Raw genomic sequence first — 25,245 nt, 5'->3', positions numbered from 1 at the left:
CTGAATATGATCTGGAATGGGGGGAAAGCTCCACGGATTTCAAAAAGGCCACTGGACAGGTGTAGGCCCCCAGTGACCTCCTGGGGAATCACTTGATGGTATCTTGTGACCAGATCCCAGGAAGGGTCGACATGTCTGGAGACGGGGTAGTGAGAGTGGCTCCCAAGACAGGAAATGTAGTACCAATCTCTGATTCAGAAGACAATGACGCTCTTTTCACTGACCACGGAGATGTCATTGCAGACGGTGCCAGCAATCAGTGCAGAGGCCAAAGAGAAATGAGCATTGCAGGTTTTCCTTTCGATGGTACCAAAGGGCGAGATGTCAGGAGTATGTGAAGTTTGCATGGTACTGAGCGCTGTAGCAATCCTGCTGGTTCTCCTGCGTTTGCTGGCACCAACAGGGTCAGGAGGTCCCTGGCGGCTGCAAATGCCTCTGGCATGGTCGGTACCAAGAAAGTATCCATACGGTGCATACCACCAATGTGGAAGGAACTCCTTCTGGCTCTGGAATCAATGGTGTCAGTGATGCAGTCTTCTGTGGTACCAATGCAGAGGAGTGCTTAGACTTAGATTGCACTCTATTCTTATTCCATGCCTAAGCAGATTTCAGAGCCTTTTAGCAGTCTGCTTCTTATGCCTCTCAAGCACTGGGATGGCGAACAGTGTTGGGACTCGAGCACAGTAGGACCAACCTGGTTCAGATGGAGGTCTCAAGGCTGCCTTCATAGTAAAAACTATAGCCTGGCTTCACAAACTTTCTTTGTGCAAGGCTTAAAGTCCCTGCAAATTTGGCAATGTTCCCCAATAAGAGTTTCCCCAAGGCACTTAAAGCAATCTGAGTGCAGGTCGCTCACGGGAATAGCCTTATTTCAGGAAACACAGGGCTTGAAGCCTGGTGACCAAGGCATCCCTTGGCATTGGGAATCAACTGAAACCTTCAGATGGGGTAAAATCCTAATTGAACAAACATGAAACTACAATAAAATTCAGTAGTCTGTGTTCTCTTGTGAGTACTTGGAAAAGCAGGAAGAGCTGTTCCAGCGGCTATCACAGGAGGTAAGGAGGAACAGAGAGCTCGGGGTCGGCTAGACCCTTTATATTGGTGCCAGCGGTTCGAGCCACTCAGATGGGTATCATTGAGGGGAAAATTTCCGGTGGAATACACACGTAAAATCACTCGAAGAACAATTTAAAAAACTTCTGGGAAGTATAATCATAGCCCTAAATGTATTTAACAAGCATACAATTAACTGAAATAGAAATATTACAATGATGATGATACACTAAAATCCAGATACTTTGAATGTCATGTAAAATTTGTTTTATTCCTTTTGAGTTACATTTCAGGCAATATACAGACAATGAATGAAAATGTCAACCTTAACTTTATATAGTTCTGTAAAAGATAGGTTTGCCTAATTTTAAGTAGCAAGGTAATCAATTACGATTTGAGTACTTACTTTTAACAAAGGATGGATTTTTTCTACTGGGAGAGATAATGGATTTCTTCGTTTCCTCTTTTCAATAGCAGACTGGGCATCAGCTATTGCCCACTTATCAATAGGATGGGGAAAACTTTTTTGAACACGATCCTTAGGAAACAAAACAAACGCTAAGGGCTTAATGAATAATCTGAATGTATTCAGCAAGTAGTATACTTGTTCAGACAGATACTTCACTGTTACAGATTAAAAGCAATTCCTTAAAAGGAATAATTTATTTTGATGCAACCGTGTTTTAATATACAGATAGAAACTAAAGTTATACCAAAAACTATATAGAGATACATACCCTAAATGTTGTACACTAAATATGTATTGCATACAAAAAACTACAAAGAACATTAAGGTTGTGAAGTTAAGCACTCAATTAGGAAACACTTTCAGGTGTGTTGTGAACTTTATTAATGTTTGTGAAGCACTCAGATGCCACAGAGATGAGTGTTATAGAAAAGGCCACAAGGAAATTAATAATTCTGTCTTCAGAGCAGGGATTGAATAGTGTGCGGTGACTAAGACATAGAGCCACACATTGCATAATAAATAAAATACAGAGTAGCTGTTCTTTCAGTGAGCACAGTCCATCCTGTGCACTGAGTAAGGCAGGGATCCTGTGGAAAAAAATAGTCTGATCAAATAACTAAAGACCATCATTGTACATACACAAGTAGGGAGCCAAATTAAGATTCATGGGCAAGCTTAATTCTGGTGTTTCCAAACTGCTGAGTGGTTGACTTTGCAATCTTAATGTCCCATTAATGTCGTTTTTTTATGTATAATTTCCTAGGTTTTTTAAAAAAGCAAACTAAAAACCAGCGGAGATACCCCCCCCCCCCCAAAAAGCAAATACCGTACAGTACTGTGTTAAACTAATAAATACATTAAGGGAAAGTTTAAGAAAAAAGATTTGACAAGATAAGGAAACTGTTTGTGTTTGTTTCATTTCAATTAAAATAGTTAAAGGCTGCATTTTTTCCTGAATAGTAAAGTTTCAAAACTGTATTAAGTCAATGTTCAGTTGTAAAATTTTGAAAGAACAACATAACTCTGAACAAAACATTATGGAACATTTCAGAGTTACGAACAACCTTAATTCCCGAGGTGTTTGTAACTCTGAGGGTCTACTGTACTCCTCATTAGAGCGAGGCTGTAAGCGCGAAAGCTTCTCTCTCTCACTGACAAAAGTTGGTCCAATAAAAGATACTGCCTCACCGACCATGTCTCTCTAATATCCTGGGACCAACACAGTTACAACAACTCTGCATACATGTATTTCTCATGACATTTTAAAGTGCTAATTAGACTATTCATCCACAGCATCCCAAATTAAAGCTGCAAAATACAAAAAAGATAAATATTTTCTGTACCTCTACATCCAGAAAGCTTCTTGGCTGGGCTTGGCACAGCATATTCAACAACTGCAGAATTAACTCCTCAACATATTGTAAAGCATCTTCAGCTGAGGAAAGTTTAGGATGGACCTGCACCTGAACCTACATTGAACAGAAAATTGATTTAAACCTTGCACACTTTCCCCCCGAGTCCATGCTTTATTTCCACGGAAGTTAACTTACAGGTAAAAGAATTTCAGGAGCAATAGACCACAGACTTAAAAACTAAGAGAGCCAGAATTTTATGTGGCCTAAATCAGCATAGCTCACAGTGTGGCCTAAATCAGCATAGCTCACAGATTGAAGTCAAAGGAACCATACCAATTTGTGCCAAATCTAACCCACAGTACTGAAGTGAACACATTTTGAAATACACAACATTTGATGCTGACTTAGTTCTACTGCAATGTCTACAGGATATTGTCTAATAATGAGTGGGCTGTGAAGCAGCTACGCATATATATTTAAAAAAAATAAACATTGCATATTTTTCCCTTTCCCTCCCTTCATCTATTGCTTGCAGACTGAACTCTTTAGGCTGGAATAGTATGTGTGTACTATGTTTAATGCAATGTGAGCAACTATAATGCAAAAATTAAAATAATTTTTGAGGTACAGCACTATATTTAAATAGTTCCACCTTTTTAAGAAAATTTAACAGTCTTAAAGCTTTAAATTTAAATCAATTTGCCTAAAGAGTTTGGCTTTCACCAAAAGTAAGTTTCCTTTAGTGTTGTTTGAAGGAAGTTAAACTACCGTAAGTGCCAGTTGCACTGTTTTGAATACTTGATTATTCTGAACCAATCTCCAAAATAAAAATATTTACAATACATTACTTCATCGGATCTGCACTCAATAATGCTTCAAATTTTACAAATGTTAATGTTACACACTAAAGGTAAAATTTAGATTTGCTGTTATAGCTGGGAATAAATTCCCAATGACGTAAATATAGTGAAGATGCACCTTCGCCCCCTCCCCCCAATACCTGTTAAATTACAGATGTAAATTTTCTGAAATACCGGTTTAGTAATTAAAAAGTACTACCTGAAACAGGACTGCAGTGTAATGGCTTCTTCCTACCCCTGCAGCTAACAAATAGCTTGGTTTTAACAGTTTAGGTACACACGAAGTTCAAAGTCTTAGGCTATGTCTACACTGCCACTTTCAGTACTAAAATTTTAGTTATTCAGGGGTGTGAAAACACACATCGCTGAGCGACAAAAGTTTTAGCGTTGAAAAGCGCCAGTATAGACAGCGCTTTATCACTGGGAGCCGCGCTCCTGGCTATAAAGCTACCACTGCTCCTTCAGGGTGGGGTTTTTGTTTGTTTTTTATTGCCAGGAGAGCTTTCCCCCAGTGATAAAGCATGTCTACACTGCCCACGTCACAGCGCTGCTGCAGCCATGCTCTAACGTGGGCAGTGTAGACCTACCCTTAGAAGTAATATTTTAAAAACACCCAAGAATGTTGTTCTTCGAAGTATTCACCACAACTGTTTAAGTATTTGTGCCAAAGGAAGCTGATAGGTAACAACCTTCATAGTCATTCCAAGTAGCAAAACCACCAAATTTACTATCCCGCCACCACACTCCAAAACCCTCCATCAGTCACCCCAATCCCCTGAAATACCTTCCCTAAATCATAAACCGTCATTCTATCCAATCGGAATATCAGCTCAACATGCCAACATTCAGTAAATGATTAATTATGGAGGCATCATTAGTAGCTCCACAGTTAAGGCTGCATTCGTATTTGCACTTACAGCAGGAATTAAATCTTATGAGAAAAAAAGCATCAAACGTGCATGCATCATTCTGCCTCAGAAGCAGAAACCTAGTGGGCCTGCTGAAGCACTCCATGGGGCTTCATGTTTGAGGACTGTTCCTTGTTATATATCCTGCCTTTGTATTTGTGCAGTTTGCTAAAACTTTAATGAGAGGGTGGGTTTAGTTTGACAAATTATGTCCACACTTTGTGGGTCTAAAAGCATCTCTAGTAGTCACTGCTTTTTACCTTAAAATCCCTGGGAAATCATGAAAAACAAATCTCTGTGCAAACTGACTGACCAGAGCATTTATTCTGGATCTGAAGCAAATTTGATTTTTGCCAGCACCTCATTCTAACCAGCTTGTATGATATGGTTTTGGTGGCGTTTGTGAAACAGCAGGAAAACTACTAGCCTATCAGGCAAAAATCCAGGACAGCTCAGTTTACTGCACACTGAGATTACCATAATATCATATGTTAGCATTTGCATTACATAAAACCTAAACCTTCCAACTGGGATTAGAGCACCACCATAGTAGCTGCTGTACAAACTGAGTAGGACAGTTTCTGTCCTAAAGAGAGCAATCTAATTTAGGATGCAACGGTGGATAAACCAAAAGTATAGGTTTAGCGAGGGAAAATAAGAAAAGCAGCAATAAGAATATGCATTAACACAGGCTGGCACATGATTTCAAGACTTGTTAAACAGTAAGCCTTGCATGACCTTCTCATAAACGAACTAGGGAAATGCAACCTAGATGAAGCTACTATAAGGTGGGTGCAAAACTGGTTGGAAAACCATTCCCAGAGAGTAGTTATCAGTGTTTCACAATCATGCTGGAAGGATGTAACAAGAGGGATCCCGCAGGGATCAGTTCTAGGTCCAGTTCCATTCAATATCTTCATCAATTATTTAGATAATAGCATAGAGAGTACACTTATAAAGTTTGCGGATGATACCAAGCTGCGAGGGGTTGCAGGTGCTGTGGAGGATAAGATCAAAATTCAAAATGGTCTGGACAAACTGGAGAAATGGTCTGAAGTAAATAGGATGAAATTCAATAAGGACAAATGCGAAGTACTCCACTTAGGCAGGAACAATCAGTTGCACACATACAAAATGGGAAATGACTGCCTAGGAAGGAGTGCTGCAGAAAGGGATCTGGGGGTCATAGTGGACCACAAGCTAAATGAGTCAACAGTGTAACGCTGTTGCAAAAAAAAGCAAACATCGTTCTGGGATATATTAGCAGGAGTATTGTAAGCAAGACATGAGAAGTAATTCTTCCACTCTACTCTGCACTGATTAGGCCTCAGCTGGAGTATTGTGTTCAATTCTGGGCACGACATTTTAGGAAGGATGTGGACAAACTGGAGAGAATCCAGAGAATAGACACAAAAATGATTAAAGGTCTAGATAACACCTATGAGGGAAGATTGAAAAAACTGGGTTTGTTTAGTCTGGAAAAGAGAAGACTGAGGGAGGACATAACAGTTTTCAAGTACATTACAAGGAGGAGGGAGAAAAACTGCTTTTTCTTAACCTCTGAGGATAGGACAAGCAGCAAAGGCCTTAAATTGCAGCAAGGGAGGTTTAGGTTGGACATTAGGAAAAACTTCCTAACTGTCAGGGTGGTTGAGCACTGGAATAAACTGCGCAGGGAGGTTGTGAAAACTCCATCATTGGAGATTTTTAAGAATAGGTTGGACAAACACCTGTCAGGGATGGTCTAGATCAGAGGTTCTCAAACTGTGGTCTGCAGACATTCAGATGGTCCGCGGATAGTTCCCTCTAAGGTTCGCGCCTGGGCAGCCTCACACGAGAGAATGAAGGGCCACCCACCTAACTAGTGGAGCCGCACAGTCGTGGCTCCACTAATTAGGTGCCTGGACCCTGGAGAAGACACACACGTAAGGTGAAGTGTTGGCCTTGGGGTGAGGGGACAATGGGGTAAGAAAAGGGGGTGGGGGGAATTTGGGATGTGTAGGGCTGAGGCGGTCAGAGAAAAAGGCGACTTTCCCCAGCTCCAGGGCTGTGGCTGCCGGGGAGAGACAGCCCTCCTTCCCAGCCTCAGCTCTGTGGCTGTTGTGGTGTGGGAGAAACCTCCCTCCTTCCCAGCTCCAGCTTGGGGGCTGCCATAGCTGGGGAGAGAGGACACATCCATCACATTAGAAAGGCAAGACTACAGACGCTCCCCGACTTATGCAATCATTCTGTCCCGGAAAGCCTTGTGTAACTTGGATTTTGCGTAAATTGGAAACGTATACCCGTACGTTACACAAAAATTTCCGTGACTCGCAAATCCTATTTCTGGTTTACAGAGCTTTTCCCGTAAATGAGAATTTGCGTAAGTTGGGTCTTGCGTAACCCAGGGAGTATCTGTACGTATATTAAAATGAGTCGTGTGTTTTTATTTGTAGAACAAAAAACAAACAAACAAAAAGTTTTTTTTATATAGTGCTTTTATCCAAAGCGCTTTACAATAGTTAACTAACGGTACAAACATTTAGAAAGATCAATAAGTGGTCTGCCAAGACCTCAACAATTTTCAAGTGGTCCGTGAAAAAAGAAGTTTGAGAACCACTGGTCTAGATAATACTTAGTACTGCCATGAATGTAGGGGACCGGACTAGATGACCTCTCAGGTTCCCTTCCAGTCCTATTATTCTTTGATTCTATAAAAACAGGTTAATAAAACAAGTAAATGATTCCCAACCTTTCCACGTGACCCCGTGTTACAATAAAAGGGGTGCTCATGACTCCCCCACAGGCCCCATTTGCAGGCCCAGGTGACGAACCCATGCAATCACAGAATCACAGGGTTAAAAGGGACCACAAAAGTTTTCTAGTTTAACCCCTTGGCAAGATGCAGGATTTGTTGTGTAAACCATCCAAGACAGATGGCTATGCACCCTCCTTTTGAAAACCTCCAGTGAAGAAGCTTCCACAACCTCCCAAGACAGTCTGCTCCATCGTCCTACTGTTCTTACAGTTCAGAAGTTTTTCCTGAAATTTAATCTAAATCTGCTAAACTGTAGTTTGAACCCATTGTCTTTTGTCCTGCCCTCAGTGGCAAAAGAGAACAACTTTTCTCCATCTTTTTTATGGCAGCCTTTCAAGTATCTGAAGACCACCATCAAATCCCACCTTAATCTCCTCTTCTCCAAACTAAACATACCCAGTTCCTTCAGCCTTTGCTCATATGGCTTGCATTCCATCCCTTTGATCATCTGTGTCGCTTGAGTCTGGATCTGTTCCAGTTTCTCTACATTCTTTCTGTCATTAGTGACCAAAATTGGACACAGTACTCCAGCTGAGGCCTAACCAGCACTGAGGAGAGTGATACTATCACCTTTAGTGACTTGCATGCTATGCTTCTGTTAATGCAACCTAAAATTGCATTTGCTTTTTTTGCAACAGCATTGCACTGCTGACTCATGTTGAGGTTGTGATCTACAATTCCCATATCCTTTTCATCATTGCTGCTGCCAAGCCAGTTTCCCCCCATTCTGTATTTGTGCATTTGGTTTTTCTTAGGTGTAGTACTTTACATTTGTCTTGCTGAATTTCATTTAGTTATCTATAGCCCAGTTCTCCAATTTATCAAGATCCTTCTGAATTTTAGCTCTATCCTCCAAAGCATTGGCAACCCCTACCCCCAGCTTTTTGTCATCTGCTGATAACTTGACCAGCGTGCTCTCTATACCTACATCCAGGTCATTAATGAAGACAAACACCGGATCCAGAACAGATCCCTATGGCACTCTATTAGAGACCTCCCTCCAATCTGACATTATTCCATTAATAGTTACTCTATCAACATGGAATTTCATCTGCCCCTTTCTTGCCCAGTCACAAAACTGGGTGACTGGTCAAGAAAATGGCAGATGAAATTCAATGTTGATAAATGCAAAGTAATGCGCACTGGAAAACATAAACCCAACTATACATATAGAATGATGGGGTCTAAATTAGCTGTTACCACTCTCTGAAAACACTCACTCAATGTGCAACGACAGTCAAAAAAGCTAACAGAATATTGGACATCATTAAGAAAGGGATAGATAGACAGAAAATATCATATTGCCTCTATATAAGTCCATGTGGTACACCCACATCTTGAATATTGCGTGCAGACAGTCGCCCCATCTCAAAAAAAAAAAATTGGAATGGGTTCAGAAAAGGGAAACAAAAATGATTAGGGGGATGGAATGGCTGCCATATGAGGAGAGATTAATAAGACTGGGACTTTTCAGCTTGGAAAAGAGACTACTAAAAGGCGATTTCATAGAGGTCTATAAAATCATGACTGGGGTGGAGAAAACAAATAAGGAAGTGTTACTTACTCCTTCTCATAACACAAGAGCTAGGGGTCATCAAATGAAATTAACAGGCAGCCAGTTTAAAACAAAAGGAAGTATTTTTTCATACAATGCACAGTCAACCTGAGGAACTCCTTGCCAGAGGATGTTGTGAAGGCCAAAACTATAACAGGGTTCAAAAAAGAACTAGATAAGTTCATGAGGATAGGTTCATCAATGGCTATTAGCCAGGGTGGGCGGGGAGGTGTCCCTAGCCCCTGTTTGCCAGAAGCTGGGAATAGGTGACAGGGAATGGATCACTTGACAATTACTGGTTCTGTTCATTCCCTCTGGGGCACCTGGCATTGGCCACTGTCAGAAGACCGGACACTGGGCTAGATGGACCTTTGGTCTGGCCCAGCATTGCCATTTGTACGTTCACGGTTGTTTAACCAACTGTGTATCCACTTAATGGTAGTTCTGTCAAGCCTGCATTTCTCCAGCTTACTTATCAGAATGTCATGTGGGACTGTGTCAAAAGCCTTGCTGAAGTCCAGGTATATTATGTCCACCGCAATTCCCCGTCGCCACCAAATCAGTTACCCTGTCAAAGAAGGAAATCAAGTTTGTTTGGAATGATTTGTTCTTGGCTGCTAGCGGTTACCCCTTCATCCTCCAGGTATTGACAAATTGAATGTTTTATACCTTGCTCTAGTAGCTTCCCAGGTATCAAAGTCAGGCTGACTGGTCTATAATTCCCCAGCTCCTCCTTTCCCTGCTTTTTAAAGATGGGCACTATGTTAGCCCTTCTCCGGTCTTCCGGGACCTCTCCTGTAATCCATGAGTTTGTAAATATTATTGCCAGTGGCTCAGATTTCTTCAGCTAAATTCCTTCAGTACCCTTGGGTGAATAGCATTCAGGCCCACTAATTTGAATTCATTCAGATTAGTCTTTACTTATCCCAATCTGAATCCCTTCCCCTTTATTGTCTATGGCAACTTCACTAGTTGCCTGGTCACACTATTTTTTGAGAGACGACTGAAGCAAAAGTTGGTATACAGGAGCTCTGCCTTCCTATCATCTTCTGTTGCCAATTGACCTTCTCCATTGAGCAGTGGACTCACACCATCATTGATCTTTCTTTTTTTGTCTGACATTTGAAGAACCCCATCCTGTTGTCTCAAACATTTCTTGCCAGCTGTAACTCATTTCTTGCTTTAGCTTTTCTGATTGTGTCCCTACATGCTCGCACTATTCCCATGTAGACCTCCTTGGTCACATGCCCCTCCTATTTTGTATCCCTTCTTTTGCTTTTTAGAGAGCTAAAAAGCTCCTGGTGCAACCACACTGGCCTCCTGTGGTTCTTCTCATCTTTCCTGTGCATCAGAATAGCTTGATGTTGGGACTCTAGAATTCTATCTTTTAAGAAATGCCAGACCCCTTGACTCCTCTTCTTCCTAATTGGTCTTTCCATGGGACCTTGCTTACAATTTCTCTGAGTTGAAATCTGCCTTTCTGAAGTCCAGTATCCTTGTTTTTGCTGTTCTCATGTCCTCCATTCCATGGGATCTTGAATTTTACCAGATCATGATCACTTCCTCCCAAATTCCCAATCACCTTCACATTCTCAAGTAATTCACCCCTGTTGATCAAAACCAGATCCAAAATGGATGACCCCCTACTTGCTTCCTCAATTTTCTGAATCAGAAAGCTGACCCCCCCCACACATACTAATAAATACATGAACTCAGAAGATGAAGTTAATGTTCAGTTTACTGAGCTCATATATATAGCCAAACATCACAGTCCAGTACCAAAGATCACTATTTATCTGAACATTTGACTCCACCCTGAAATGACGAGAACTTGTTTGTTCTGAAATGCTTACCTGGATGAGATAAGGGAGACTATTAAAACAGCTGCTTAAATCTTTTACAAAGGCTTCAGAGAGTGCTAAACTAGTCACTGAAGTTTCACATCCATTTTAGAAGTTTTAAAACTACAAATCCCTTTCCTGCTCGGTTGCTCACCTTTCACTCCCATCTTGTGAAATTACCACTTTACTAGTTCTTTAATCATAGCCTTCAAGGCAGACAAGCCCTAGAGTTCTAATGCAAGATACAGATGGGGTGAGCTGAGCTCTTACTGAAAAAAAAATTCACACTTTGTTTTAGAATAAATCTACTCACAAGAGTGTTATATGCAGTAGAAAAGTGAACAGGTATTTTGTGGTGTCTGGCTACAAATCTGGGAGTACAACTTGGTGCATACATTTGAGGTGGAAAAATTTATGGTTATGGCAGTCATGTTATTGATGTATATAGCAGTGAGGTAGCGCAGAGGCATGTGATTGTTGTTAGAAGTATCAGTAAGCTTCAAATTACAGAATTATATCATATAAGTGACCATTTCTACACCGATAAGAGAAAGCCGAATGGACATTCTTGACTAGGCAGATAACTTGTCAAAATGAGTATTCTTTCATCTCTTTTTATTACTTTAAATCATAAATTACAATACATACATTAAAGCGGCAAAGAGTCCTGTGACACCTTATAGGCTAACAGACGTATTGGAGCATAAGCTCTTGTGTATACATACATAATACATTGATAAACGTAAGACAGAGTAAACATGGCAACAGACAAAAGAACAAGGGTTGTTTGGCTTCACCATACCTAAAAGCTTATTCCTAGACATGCCAACTTTAAATATTTATAGGCTAGTCACAAAATAGTTCAAATAAAGACTGAACTGATACGTTGAGTATTCAGTACTTAGAAGAATTGAAAGAACGTTCTGCTAGGGACAGGTGGGCAACAGGATGGTGTGCTATTTTCCCAAAGCCAAGGTGTGAGGTCTTACTAAGATTGGATAGGCTTCTGAAGTCAACAGATAAAGATCTATTGGTGATGGTTCATATCTGCACTAATGATATTGCATTGCAGGATATTTTACAGATAATAGATGACTTCCGGGAACTCTGAAGAATGCTTAAAAAGAATGTCAATGCTATCTTCTCAGAGATCCTTCCTGTCCCATGAGAGAAGGAAGACAGAAGGCAGAAGATTCTGGAGGTGAACTGCTGGTTAGGTAAGTGCTGCAGGTATGTTTTGTGGAACATCGGTCCATTTTCTATGGTGGGAGGGACCCATATAGTTTGGATGGCCTCCGGATCAGTAGAAGTTGAACCAACGTCCTCAGGAGCAGGCTGGCCAGAGTACTCAGGAGAGCTTTTAATAACAGATATGAGCACTTATTTGTGAGCACAAAATCGAGTTGCTAAGAATAATCAAGGAGGCAAAGGACATGAAGAGAAGTTACTTAAATTACCTATCCACCAGTGCTATTTTGAAGGAAAAAAAAAAAAAGATGTTCATAAACAACAACCACAGAGCTGCTGAAAGCCGTTGAGGAACATCTGGTAAACGCAATGCACAAGCTACTCAACAAGATTTACAGACAAGAGAGATAACAGCATCTACCCATAAAAAGGAGATAAGAGCAAGTGCAAGAACTACAGAGAAATTGGTTTATTGAGTGTGCCAGGGAAAGCATTCACCAAGATACTGAAGAGGAAAATAAAGAGGTACTTGCAGAGGGATAGGCGGAATTTAAACCATGAGGAAGTACAACAGGTTAGCTATTTGTGAAAAGAACATAACCAAACCTGTTACAACAACTTTATAGACTTCAAACTGCCTCTTTATAGCATTTGGCAGAAAGGGTTATGGCAAATTTTAAAAATGTAATGGCATCCCTTGGAAATTGATCAAGCTGACAGAAAACATCTACAGAAAGTCTATGAGCGTGGTGAGAGTGACATGAAGCTGAGGGAATGGTTTTAGGATGACCATAGAAGTGAGACAAGGATACATATTATTGCCAGATTTGTTCAACTAGGTATTGGAAGCTGTAGCACAGAGAAATGAATGGTAAATGGCTGTAGCACAGACAACTGAAACAAGACAAGTCATGGTATGTGAGAGGACAGTGCATAACTTTCGAGTCACAGATGGTATTGATTTCTATGGCACCGACCAAGTTGGATCTACAGAGAATACTGGACAAGGTAGACCGGAAAAGCAGAAAATTCAGACTGAAGATCAGCACGGGGAAGACAAAAATGAAGGCAACTGGAAGGCAAGCAGAGAAGACATTGGATAGACATGGTGAAGAATGACATCAAACCAGAAGGTTTAAAGACGAACGGCATGAAGCTGATACAAGATAGAAAGTGGTAGAAAGACTTCAATCGGCCCCATCAATGCTGCTGAGCTGACCGATGGGATTAAACAAAACCCCACACAGACAGCAATGTTAGGAGCCTGAGTAACGAACAAGGAATTGTAATTGCTCATTTCTTAACATAAATTTGATCTAGTTGGTATTACTGAACCCTGGTAGATGATTTGCACCAAGCTTTCCCAACTGATGAGATATAAGAGCTTCCCTTGGAGAACTGAAGTCCAAGATCTGCCTCACCAGGTATTCTTCTGACCCCTGAACCATAACGGAGGGGGAGATGGCCATATCTATCCAGGAAAGAAGCTGATGTACCTTTTCCAGCAGAGAAACATGGAACACGGGGTGCATCTTGATCTATTCAGTAGCAAAAGTTTGAAGGCCACCAGGTTAATCAGCTGGATGATCTGAAATGGTCTGAGATATCGGTAGTCACGTTTCCTTGAGGGCCAGGCTGTGTCCATGCATTGCATCGAGCCATACCTTACCACCGACTGTGATGTGAGGGGTGTCTTGCCAAAGGAGGTCAGTGTATCTTTTGTAATCCCTCTTGGCTGATTCTAGGTGGGTTTTCATTTCTTAATGGACATGGTGCAGGTGCTTACACAGGTTAGAGGCTAAAGGAATGTGGGAAGCTGGCAAGTGGACAGGTGAAAATAAGGGTGGAAGCCGTAGTTGGCATAAAAAGGACTTTGGCAGATTGATATAAAGCAACTAACATACTGCTAAAAATTTGGTTCACTTGCTCCATCTGTCCATCAGTCTCAAGGTGATAGGTAGAGGAAACTCACAGATTAACATCTAAGATCTTAAATAATTCCTGCAAAAAAAAAAAAAAAAAAAAAAAATGAACTGCAGCCCTTAGTCAAACAATGTCAGATGGTAAATCATGAAGCTTTAAGATATGTTTAATCATATCTGTCGCCTCTGTAGTAGGAATTTTCCAGCAACATATGAAATGAGACATCTTTGTGAGAAGGTTGATGATAATTAGTATGGCCGGGTGGCTCTAGGAAGTCAGTGAGAAAGTCCGTAGAAATAGATAACCAGGATTGGGATGCAGTGGACAATGGAACCAAAGCGCCCAGAGCAAGAGGTGGGATGCAGAGACAGAAAAAGACTTGCAGCTGGGGATGGCAACAGTCCACAACTGTTAAAAATGCATGTTGGCAGAAGAGGGGTCTGTTTGAGGAATCGAATTCTGTAATTGCATCCAGCTGAGGTAGGACATGGTCGTTTCCTGGATCTGCACAGGCCTGGATTTGATGGAGCATTTAGTGGCAAAGTGGACTCACCCACCACAGTACAGGGAAAGGCTGCTGAATTGCCAGTATGCCATCTGCCACTCAGTGAGGTGTCTTTGCATTGCGTCAATCTGCACAGGTTCTGGCGCCAGGGGCTGCCTGTGGAGGGAGATGGGGATGGGACTGGGCTAGACTGGGACTGGACAGTCAATTGTCAAGCCATATATATAATTTAATGTCTGAGCTCAGCACAGCGTTTGTGGGAGTCCACCTAGCCCAACTAATCATTTATGTTATCATCTAGTCCCTGGTGGAAGTGACAGGGCTGTGCTGTTTTGTTCCACTCTACATCAGTGACCAGATGTTAAAAGCAGGCAACATATGCTGAGCCAGACCAATGGCCTTGTTTAAAAAAACTGCAGGTGGCTTCAGCGATACAAGTACGGTTCAGGTAATCTAATCTGCGTGAAAAGGGACAAATGAACATGTCAAAATGGCCAAGGACCGGGCTTGCCTGTTCTAGGAGAAGTGATATCCAGTGTGAAGTGTCGTCAGTTAGGCTATATCTACACTAGCACTTTTGTCAGTAAAACTTTTGTTGGTCACGGGTGTGAAAAAACACACTCGTAACCGACATAAGTTTCACTGATAAAAGCGCTGGTGTAAACAGCACTATATTGGCTGGAGACACTCTCCCACTGACATACCTACCTCCACTCATTGGGGGTTGTTTAATTATGCTGACAGGAGAGCCTTCTCCTGTTGGCACACAGCAGCTACACGGGAGACCTTACAGCGGTGCAGCTACAGCAATACAGCTGTGCCTCCATAAGGTCTGTAGTGTAGACGTAGCCTTAGTAATCTGATAAACCTCTCTGGCAGCAGGACCTTTGGGGCTCGTTTTATGGATACTGCGGCTAGATTCACTGGAAATGCTGAGGCTGCCACGATCTGTAAATGGACAGAGGCATTCTTAAATTGCAGCTGCGCAACTTGGCTTTGAAGGCACTGAACTAACTTCAACCTCTCAGTAATGGATGTTCTGGGGGTTTCCACCGTGGCTGCCGGACTAAGCAAAAAGAGGGAAGTCTGCTCAAACTGTCAGAATTGCAGGGCAGATGGATGAGGCAGGAGAAGATACTGGCTCACATGGAAACAGGCAGAGGCTGGAGCAGAAGCAAGGCCCAGCTGGACCAAGAACAGGCTGAAGCTGGAGCAGAAGCGCAGGGGCAGTCTGTCAGAACTACTAAGCAATGGGAGTGCTCCTGACCAGGTAATGACTGGATGCTACTCAGCAGACTAGAGAAACTACTTCCCAAGGCAGGTATATAGGGTCCTAACGGATCACCTGGGTCCTCGCTTGTGCATTGGCTGAACCCTGATTGGATGGAGTGGGACCTATCACAAGACCTGCAGGTAATTGCCTCTGATGACTCACCTCTGGCTCAGGGATGGCTTAAGCAGGCTCAGCAGTGACTCATCACACAGCCAGAATGCTTGTAGCAGAGCTCTGGAAGAACACACCTCCACTGTCCCCCACAGCACTGAATTATAAAATTGTGGAAATAGTTGTAATGGAAAGATTGACATCTCTGCTGAAGGAGCAAATGAAAAATATTTAGAAATTTGGCTTCCTTTCATCATTTACTTGGATACAGAACAAATCTCCTGATGCCAAAGTAAAGAATCCACATTTCTGAATATCAATTTATTTTCAATAATGACGGGAAGGAGTGGCTTTTGGATCTGTGTCAAACCACAGAAGTAGATGTTAGCCTACCTGAAATAGAAAGATTGGACTATACATTCAAGATTGAAAATGCTAAAGATGCAGAACTGGAAAATGACGACACTTTGCAAATGCAATTTGTATGATGGTTTATTTGTGGAAACGTTATGGGCAGGGGAGATGACAGAATAGGAACTTTCTGTACTGTATTTATATTAGAATTTTAATAAGAAATTTCCCTGAGATAACAAGAGATTGTTTGTGAGCAAGACTTCCCCCAAAGGCTATAGAACTACTGATAGCGTTCACTTGCTCATTACCTGCAGGTCTAAAAGCAACGTAGTGAAACAGGCCATGGTGAATTGCACAGCTAGTTGAATGAAGTGAACAGTTATCCCTCCTGGTAAAAAAACAAACAAACAAACCTTGACACTATACACAAACCCATATACACTGAATTGTTATCTATTCCTCGATACTTTGTGATCCAGCCCAAGTTTTGCTATCTTCAAATTACACCAAGTATCTGTATTTTTTCCAATCACCAACTTCAGCAACTCTGTGTGGCTATGAAAGACTAACAGAGATGCAGATTTAGTTAATCCAGGGGGTGGTTTTACACAACATCTGGTAACAAGTTGTTACCAAGTGGGAGGTTTACAGCAAGAATTGGAAGGAGGGGGGGCAGCTACTCAATTTTATCTTCCACCATCTGCAGAGGTGACAGGAGTCCAGAACAACTGTGCCACAGAAGTTAATATAAGGAATTATCTATATAGGTAATGTAGTAGAGATGGGAAACTAATGACATCCAGTGTTGCTGTGAACAACAAGTCAAGCAATGGATTGGAGTGAAACCATTTGAAATGAAGTCAGTTAAAAAGATGTGTTAAAATAGTTTCATAGGCAGGCATAGCATGAGTGCCCCAGCCAATTTGCATAGTTTTACAATCACTTTTGAAGAAGTTTTTTTTCCCCCCATTACCGTTTAAAAGACCTAGACACAGGAAGCTGACAATAGAGGAGTTACTGTACCTCCGGAAGCATTCTGTGTATGGTTACTTTCATTATAGTAAATTGTAAATAACGAAAAATATTTTTCCCTCAGCTCCGTCAACTTAGGTAAAATAATTTCAAACAAGCGACTGATTGATGATGTCTAGCTACATCCTTAGTGTCTGTTTCGAAGCAGCAATAACAGATTTCGATCATCCCCCAGTCACCTAAGAGATCTCATGTTCCAGTTTATCTTCAACCTCAGGTTTCAGAGTAACAGCCGTGTTAGTCTGTATTCGCAAAAAGAAAAGGAGTACTTGTGGCACCTTACGTTCCATCGGATGCATCCGATGAAGTGAGCTGTAGCTCACGAAAACTTATGCTCAAATAAATTGGTTAGTCTCTAAGGTGCCACAAGTACTCTCTTCAACCTCAGACTCAGCTTCTGTCTGTATTCTTATCTTGCTGCCCTTGCAGCCTTAGCTTCTCAAACCCCACGTTGGCTCCTGTTCCTTGCTTTCTTATCTTGGAGGAGTGCTAGCAATATTTTGTCCTTTGTCAGTATCTTCCTTGAGCTATTGGAGGGCTTTGTGTTCCTCTGCTTTTGCTCATTCAAAATACCACTGATCAGGCAAGGAAGCATCTCAGAGTACACATCAACATCTTCCTTATTCAGTGCATTGCAGTCTACATCTGTCTTATTGGACTCTGTATCTGTTCTAGTGGAGAATCGGAAGAAACAAGTTAAGGTCACATTATCATTTGAACTGTGGACATGGAAGTTTGGAATGCAGCTGTTCAGTGCAAAGATAGGATATACTGACAATCTATATAGGGTATATTTTTCTAAATCTCACCCGAGTTTGACAAAATACCCTAAAAACTAGGATTTGAGGAATTCTTGAAGTATATTTATCTTAAGGAATTATTTTATTCCTTATTATTTCAAGTGTCCTTGGCAAGGATAAGTATTCCTTGTTACATGCCAACCAAATGTAGCAAGAGGGTAAGGAAAGGCAATTCACAGACATCATAATGATGAATATTCCACTATTGTATGTTGCTTTCCTCACTGGCTGGGAATATTCCACCCAAGAATACACACCTTGCCCTTCCCCTATACCTGGGTACTATCTGTATTGCTATACAGGTCAGAAACCTGGACTCTATTACAGGCAGACTTGGAGCAGCTAGATACATTCCATATGTGCTGTCAGCTCCAAATCCTGAGAATAAAGTGCTCTGACTTTGTGCAAAACATCCAGCTCTCAAAGATCTGGCATTCCTCCAATTGCTCATTATATTCAAAAACCACATTTGCATGCTCTTCTGCTATGTCACCGGGATTGTGAAAAAAACACCTCAGCACATCATACTCAAACTCTCCATCAATGCACAAAGGGGTGCATGCCCTGAACCTACCTGGCACCACCCACAGGATTGCCCCAGAGATTTGTGGATTCACAGGATTGAGTCAGATTGGGGAACTTCACTATGTGATGTTTGGTGTGACGCCATCAACCATGGTCACTCTAACTAGCACAACAATCCTCAAAAGACTACATGTGTTTGATGTTGCTGCTTTCCCCATCATATCAAGGCATGAAACATTTTAATTGGACACAGAAAAAGAATGCTTTCTTGTACATTATATAGTATGTTACTCTTCAAACAGTCCCATTTAAGTCAGACGTGCTAACCAACATGGATATGTAGGCATCCTTCAGTCTCGAGAGACCACAGGTGTGCACCCGAGAAGTAAAGAATTTACTCAGTTGGTTTTAAGACAGATGCGAACATGGCTGAAGAGAATCTCTGTCGTATGTCACATTTAAAGGTGATGTTTTGGACTCTGCCTTCTGCGAGATCTTTTCTCTGCTAAGCTGGACTGCTTCCTCTTGTAACTCTGGAGACCTTTGTTAAGCTCTTGTTTCCAAAGGCTGCAGTCTTGAGTGTGATCTTCCCATTTGTTCAAGTCCATGTCCATTTCTTTGAGGTCTCACTTGCACACATCCTTGAAATGCAATTTTGGGTGTTCTCTGAGTCTTTTTCCAGATGTCAATTTGCCATAGCGGATGCGCCCATCAACATGGGTAAGGATATTAAAATCTGGCGAGGTGACTGGGAAAGGAGTAGGAAAGAGAAAGCTCTCTTCCTTCTAGCAATTAGTTGGTGTCTGCAAGCTTCAGATGTATACAACACCTATTGACAGACAGGATACGTCTATATAGTGTTTTGGAGCCCACGGGAATGAGCCTCTCAGCTCAGGTCAACAGACTCAGGCTAGAGGGGCTCTAAAAATAGATGTGTAGACAGAACTGAAGTTGCAGCATAGCTTCAGAGCCCAAACTCCAGCCCACACTGCAACTTCATAGCTATGTAGACAGTGCTTTTTTTAGAGCACTAGAGCCACTGCCCTCGAGCTGGAGTCTGTCAACATGGGCTGGAAGGCTCCCTCCCACGGGCTCCAAAACACTGTAGATATGCCCAGGGACACGGGAAGGTTCATGAACTGCTAGGATTCAGCGCACTAGACATTGTCTCCAGATCTCCCCAGCTACCACCACCACCAATCCTACATACTGGCTTCTGTCTATAGGTTTAGCCCTCCGGCCATTATAGTGTGAAACTTTTACCAGATGCATACTAGTTGCAAAGCTGAACAATTGCATTGCTGATTTCAGAGTAACAGCCGTGTTAGTCTGTATTCGCAGAAAGAAAAGGAGTACTTGTGGCACCTTAGAGACTAACCAATTTATTTGAGCATAAGCTTTCGTGAGCTACAGCTCACTTCATCGGATGCAACCGGATGCATTGCTGAACGATTTGATGCGTTGATAAAGATGAGTTCCAAGATGAACTTATTTTCATAGCATCAGTTTTGTCTATCAGCTCTGATAGACCCATGGCTTTATTCTGGGGGATTCTCCCACACCACATTTGTGCCTGTAGAGTTTAGCAATATATATAAGTTTAGATTTTCCAGGAGCGTTAATGTTTAAACGTTCTGTAAGTCAGTTGTATTCAGCTGCTTATCTCTGGCCCATTCTCAATGGGATTTTACTAAAATGGATGCTGGTTAAGTGCAGAAGTTTCCATTTCTACCTTTATAACATAAATAATGGTAGCAGCTCGTAACCTACTATGCTAGAGTATGGTAGGCAGTATCTAGAATGAAGATATGAAGCAGATAGTGGTCTCAAAAAACAATGGAGCAGTTAAGATTTGTTACATCATTGCAAATTAATGGGTGGCGGGGGGGGGAGGGGGGAAGCTTCAGAACACACTTAGAATTAGAAATATTGGGGGTAAGTCTCCCTCTCATTCCCCAGATATACACAGTGAACCAGAACAAATGCAATACATAGAAACCAAAAGGAATACTACCTAGTATGGCAGGTTTCTCATCATCTCTGGCAGTTTACCTTCATCAACTTCTGACAGTTGGCCTCAAACTCCAGGACTCCTTTCTTGCTGGTCCTCGCAAGTTCACCCTCATGAGAGTTTCTCCAGCAAACACTGATAATTGAGATCAGCTCATTGTTTCTATCTTGGTGAGCAAGCCAGCCAAACATTTCACAAAAGCAGCAAGTGACCTGAGTGGTCCCACAAGAATTGTTATTGCTGGAGCTCCAACTAGTCTCCTTGATCTTGCCTGGAATTGCCTGGCACTGTGCTTAGTGCTCCATTTTGTGAGCATCTGAGACATCCTGCACCTTGCTGCTCCAGATCCCAGGCAGCCTTAGTTCAGCTTGCTGCTCAAATGTTTATCTTTGCTTCCTGCCATATGTATATGTGTAGCTAGCACAGAAGTTTACTGACCATATGTGCATTGCAGCAGCAAATGCTTTGGAGAATACACAGATAAGACTCTGTTACCACAAGTAGAACAGCACAGAGTGCCAGCGACCTTGGGAAAACATGCTCACTCTGGAACATGAGGCAAATGCATTGTGAGATGAAGTCAGAAAGACAGGCTGAATTGATACAACTGAAACACTTGCGACTTCTAGTCGACAGTGGGAAGTGAACCAGTTTAGCTAGAACTGAGAGCAAGTGTTTCACTCAGAAGTTCCAGTTAACTGTTAAAACCAATAAACTTGTAAAATGCCTAGAATGTCTGTTGCATGTGAAATAAGGTGTTGAGTAAATTTTGCAGTCTCAATCCATTCCAAGCAATGGTTTCTTGAACCCCTTTTGTCTTGCTTTCTATGGATAAAATTCAGAAGTGGATCAAAAGACAGCCTGACCATTTTTCCCATATTCCATTTCTCCAACACACACAAATTCTAATGAACTCAGGAGAGTGAGACTTACTGTTCCCTCATTGTGGGGGGAGGTATTTTTTCATGCTTTGTGTGTATAAAAAGATCTTCTATACTTTCCACAGTATGCATCCGATGAAGTGAGCTGTAGCTCACGAAAGCTTATGCTCAAATAAATTGGTTAGTCTAAGGTGCCACAAGTACTCCTTTTCTTATTCCTAATGAAGAATCCTTAGCAAAAGGCATTTTTACAAAAATATACTAAAACTGAAGTCACTAAATTGCAATTCTAATTAAGCAAAATATTTTCACTATCAAGTCACCCCCACCCCGCACATAAAACTCTTGTAGAACTTACAAGTAAAAATCTAAGTTTAACCTAAGTAAATACTATATTTTTTCCCTTTCATAAAGAGTTGAATGTTATTTCAATTTCAACCATACTGTTTCATATGAACAAAATAAACAAATATTTCATTATAATTAAAAATTTGAGCAAGTTCCTTAAAACTGGTATTTTTTTAAACAGCAGTTACACATATGTTTTAAACTGCACATATACTTGTCCAAGTAAACCATTATACATCATTAAAAAAGGAGATTAAAAACTAGCTACCTTGACTAGGCTGAAAAGATCACTTCTGGAACTAATGAACCGGGAGAAGAAAGAGTCCCATAAAAAGTTATAAACAAAAACAATGAATTTCTGAGCCAAACTGGAACGCAAGTGGAATATGTCCAAGGATAAGGCTTCACTAGCAAATTATGGGCCTGATTTCTTTGGTATTGTAAGACCAAGTGAGACTGAGAAAGGATAGGTTTCAGAGTAGCAGCTGTGTTAGTCTGTGTCCTCAAAAAGAACAGGAGTACTTGTGGCACCATAGAGGCTAGCAAATTTATTAGAGCATAAGCTTTCGTGGGCCACAGCCCACTTCATCGGATGCACAGAATGGAACATATAGTAATACATATATATACACACACACACAGAAGGTGGAAGTTGCCATACAAACTGTAAGAGGCTAATTAATTAAGATGAGCTATTATCAGCAGGAGAAAAAAAACTTTTGTAGTGATAATTAAAATGGCCCATTTAGACAGCTGACAAGAAGGTGTGAGGGTACTTAACACAGGGAAATAGATTCAATATGTATAATGACCCAGCCACTCCCAGTCTCTATTCAAACCCAAGTTAATGGTATCTAGTTTGCATTTTAATTCAAGCTCAGCAGTTTCTCGCTGGAGTCTGTTTTTGAAGCTTTTCTGTTGCAAAACTGCCACCTTAAATCTTTTACTGTGTGGCCAGAGAGGTTTAAGTGTTCTCTTACCGGTTTTTGAACGTTAGGGTTCCTGATGTCAGATTTGCGTCCATTTATTCTTTTGCGTAGAGACTGCCCGGTTTGGCCAAAGTACATGGCAGAGGGGCACTGCTGGCTGGGTCATTACACATATTGAATCTATTTCCCTATGTTGAGTATCCTCACACCTTCTTGTCAACTGTCTAAATGGGCCATCTTGAAGACCACTACAAAATTTTTTTTCTCCTACTGATAAAAGCTCATCTTAATTAATTAGCCGCTTTCAGTTTGTATGGCAACTTCCACAGAGAGAGAGAGAGTGTGTGTGTGTGTACTATATATTCCATTCTAGGCATCCGATGAAGTGGGCTGTAGCCCACGGAAGCTTATGCTCTAATAAATTTGAGAGTTTCTAAGGTGCCACAAGTCCTCCCGTTCTTTTTGAGAAAGGATAAACGTCATAAAAACAATGATCCACAATAACACAAGAAAACTTTACCAAATTCACTTTATCATCTGCAAACGTAGCAACCAAAGAAAAATCTGCCACAATCTCCCCCAGGCCTCAGCAAAGGTTTAATAGCATAGTGTGGCACAGTGAGATCTCACATTACTGAGGTCATAAAATTTATTGCAATACATTCACTACAGTATGAAGTATCATAAATAAAATAAAACTAGGGATGTCAGATGGTTAATTTTTAAATTGTGTTTGCAATATTTGATATCATGTGATGGGTCAGTCAGTCGTTAATGCAGATAAATGAAGTTAAACTGTTGGGGGGAAAAAAAAGGATAGTCACCACGGCTACGGTCATAGACATGCCCCAAATTGCTCACACTCTCTGGCTATAAATTAGGCTGTCATACCACCAGTTCAACAGGAGAGAGGCACCAACATACTGACCAGAAGTTAGTAAAATGCTCTCCACTTTGATAGGCTCCAATGTGATATATTTCCTATGCTCTTGCTCTGACTCTAGGGACAAAGCCTAGAGAATCCTTTACACAGGCTTGTTTCTTTCAAACAGCAACTAGACCAGTGGTTCTCATCCGGGGTACACGTACCCCTTAGGGTACACAGGGGCCTTCCAGGGGTTACATCAACTCATCTAAATATTTGCCTAGTTTTACAGCAGGCTACCGAAAAAGCACGAGCGAAGTCAGCACAAAGTAAAGTTTCAAACCCGCCACTGACTTGTTTATACTGCCCTACTCATTGAAATGCAAGTGCAAGATCTGTACGCCAGCTGATTGATTTTATAGTTCTATGGTAAAAAAGGAAACAAACAAACAAACAAACATAGCCCTTCTCAGGAATGGTGGGGCCGCGGCACGCTTGTATCTCCCGTAAGCAAAGCGTTTCGAAGCGAGGTGAAAGTGGGGGTACTCAGGGCAGAGCAGGCTCCTGACAGGGGGTCCCGCCGTCTGGAAAGGCTGAGCGCCCCAGCCCTGGACCCTCGCAGCAGCGCCTACCCCCTAGGGCAACAGCCCCTTCCCCACGCGGCGGGAGCGGGGCGAGGCGCCGGCCACCCGAGGCCGGGGCTCGCCGACCCCTGTCAGCCACGCGGCGTCCCCCGGGCGGGGCACCCGTGGCCGCCCCCCGCCCCCCGGCCTCACCTTTTTGAGGGCCGGCACCAGCAGCCCCCGCCACTTGGGCGCGTTCTCCTCGCTGAAGAACTCGTAGAGCAGCGGCGGCGCCTGCATCCTGCCGCTGGCGGGCTCCTCGCGGGGCCCGGCCCGGCCCGGCCCGGGGCGGGCGCGATCAGTGGGCGGCCCGGCGCGGCGGCCGCGGGCAGCCGGAGGAGGGCAGCGGCAGCACCCGCCAGCGGCAGGACTCAGCGCCGGGGGGCGGCGGCATCCCAGCACCCCACCCCCTGCGGGTCTCTCCTCAGCGCCCGCCCCGGGCAGGGCCCCGAGGCCGGAGAGCGCTCGGCGGGGCGGCGCGGGGAGGCGAGCGGCCACCCTGCCCCGCCGGCCGCACGGGCATGCCCGGCCCGGCCCCACGGAAGCGCGCGGACGGCCCGGCCCGCTCGCGCTGCAGGGCGGAGGGTCACGCGCCGCCTCACATGCCCCGGGGGCGGGGTCTGCGCCGGGAGCTCGAGCGCGGCTGGAATTCTCGGGGCTTTTTCCCTCGCCCTGACGGTTACTCCCGAGGGCGCGTGCGCGGTGAGGGTCGGCCGACAAGCGCAGGCGCGAGGCGTATGCTCCGCCCACTCGCCCTGCGCCAGGGCGGAAGCGTGGGTCAGGCGGAGCCGTCAGGTAGCTCAGCGGAGTGCCGAGTGCCTCGCTGGGCCGGCGGTGGAGCGGTTCCTCAGACAGCGCCCCCTGCAGGTCAGGAGGGGCCCCGAGCACCTTAGGGTGCAGCACCTCCCTCGTCCCAGCCCCGCCCACGACAACCCCCTGACCCTGCTGGGGGGAAGAGGCGGGAGGAGAACCCAGGCGCCCGGGGGGGCCTGTCCCCTGCTCTAAGCACTGGCCTTGTGACCAGCACCCCCCAGCC

The 25,245-nt window shown here is 43.0% G+C and overlaps 1 protein-coding gene across 3 annotated transcripts in view; it reads right to left on the bottom strand.

The window, feature by feature from the left end:
• The window catches only part of SOS1 (SOS Ras/Rac guanine nucleotide exchange factor 1), a 93,225-nt gene extending 68,316 nt beyond the window's left edge, over positions 1-24,909 (bottom strand). Inside the window, exons 1-4 of one of the 3 annotated variants that reach the window (XM_073339811.2) lie at positions 24,363-24,908; positions 9,473-9,568; positions 2,869-2,994; positions 1,463-1,594 (exon numbers count right to left, since the gene is read on the bottom strand). In XM_073339811.2, the coding sequence (XP_073195912.1) occupies positions 1,463-1,594; positions 2,869-2,910 (174 nt within the window). In that variant the 5' untranslated portion in view covers positions 2,911-2,994; positions 9,473-9,568; positions 24,363-24,908. Of the gene's footprint in view, positions 1-1,462; positions 1,595-2,868; positions 2,995-9,472; positions 9,569-24,362 lie in introns of all 3 variants that reach the window. The other 2 variants (XM_073339808.2, XM_073339809.2) reach the window with 2 other exon arrangements.
• Positions 24,910-25,245: the final 336 nt, after the last annotated feature.

Source organism: Lepidochelys kempii, chromosome 3, assembly GCF_965140285.1.
Source record: "Lepidochelys kempii isolate rLepKem1 chromosome 3, rLepKem1.hap1, whole genome shotgun sequence".
NCBI classification, from domain to species: domain Eukaryota; kingdom Metazoa; phylum Chordata; order Testudines; family Cheloniidae; genus Lepidochelys; species Lepidochelys kempii.
The sequence above is the reverse complement of the archived record's forward strand: the minus strand, read 5'-3'. Positions and strand labels throughout refer to the sequence as shown.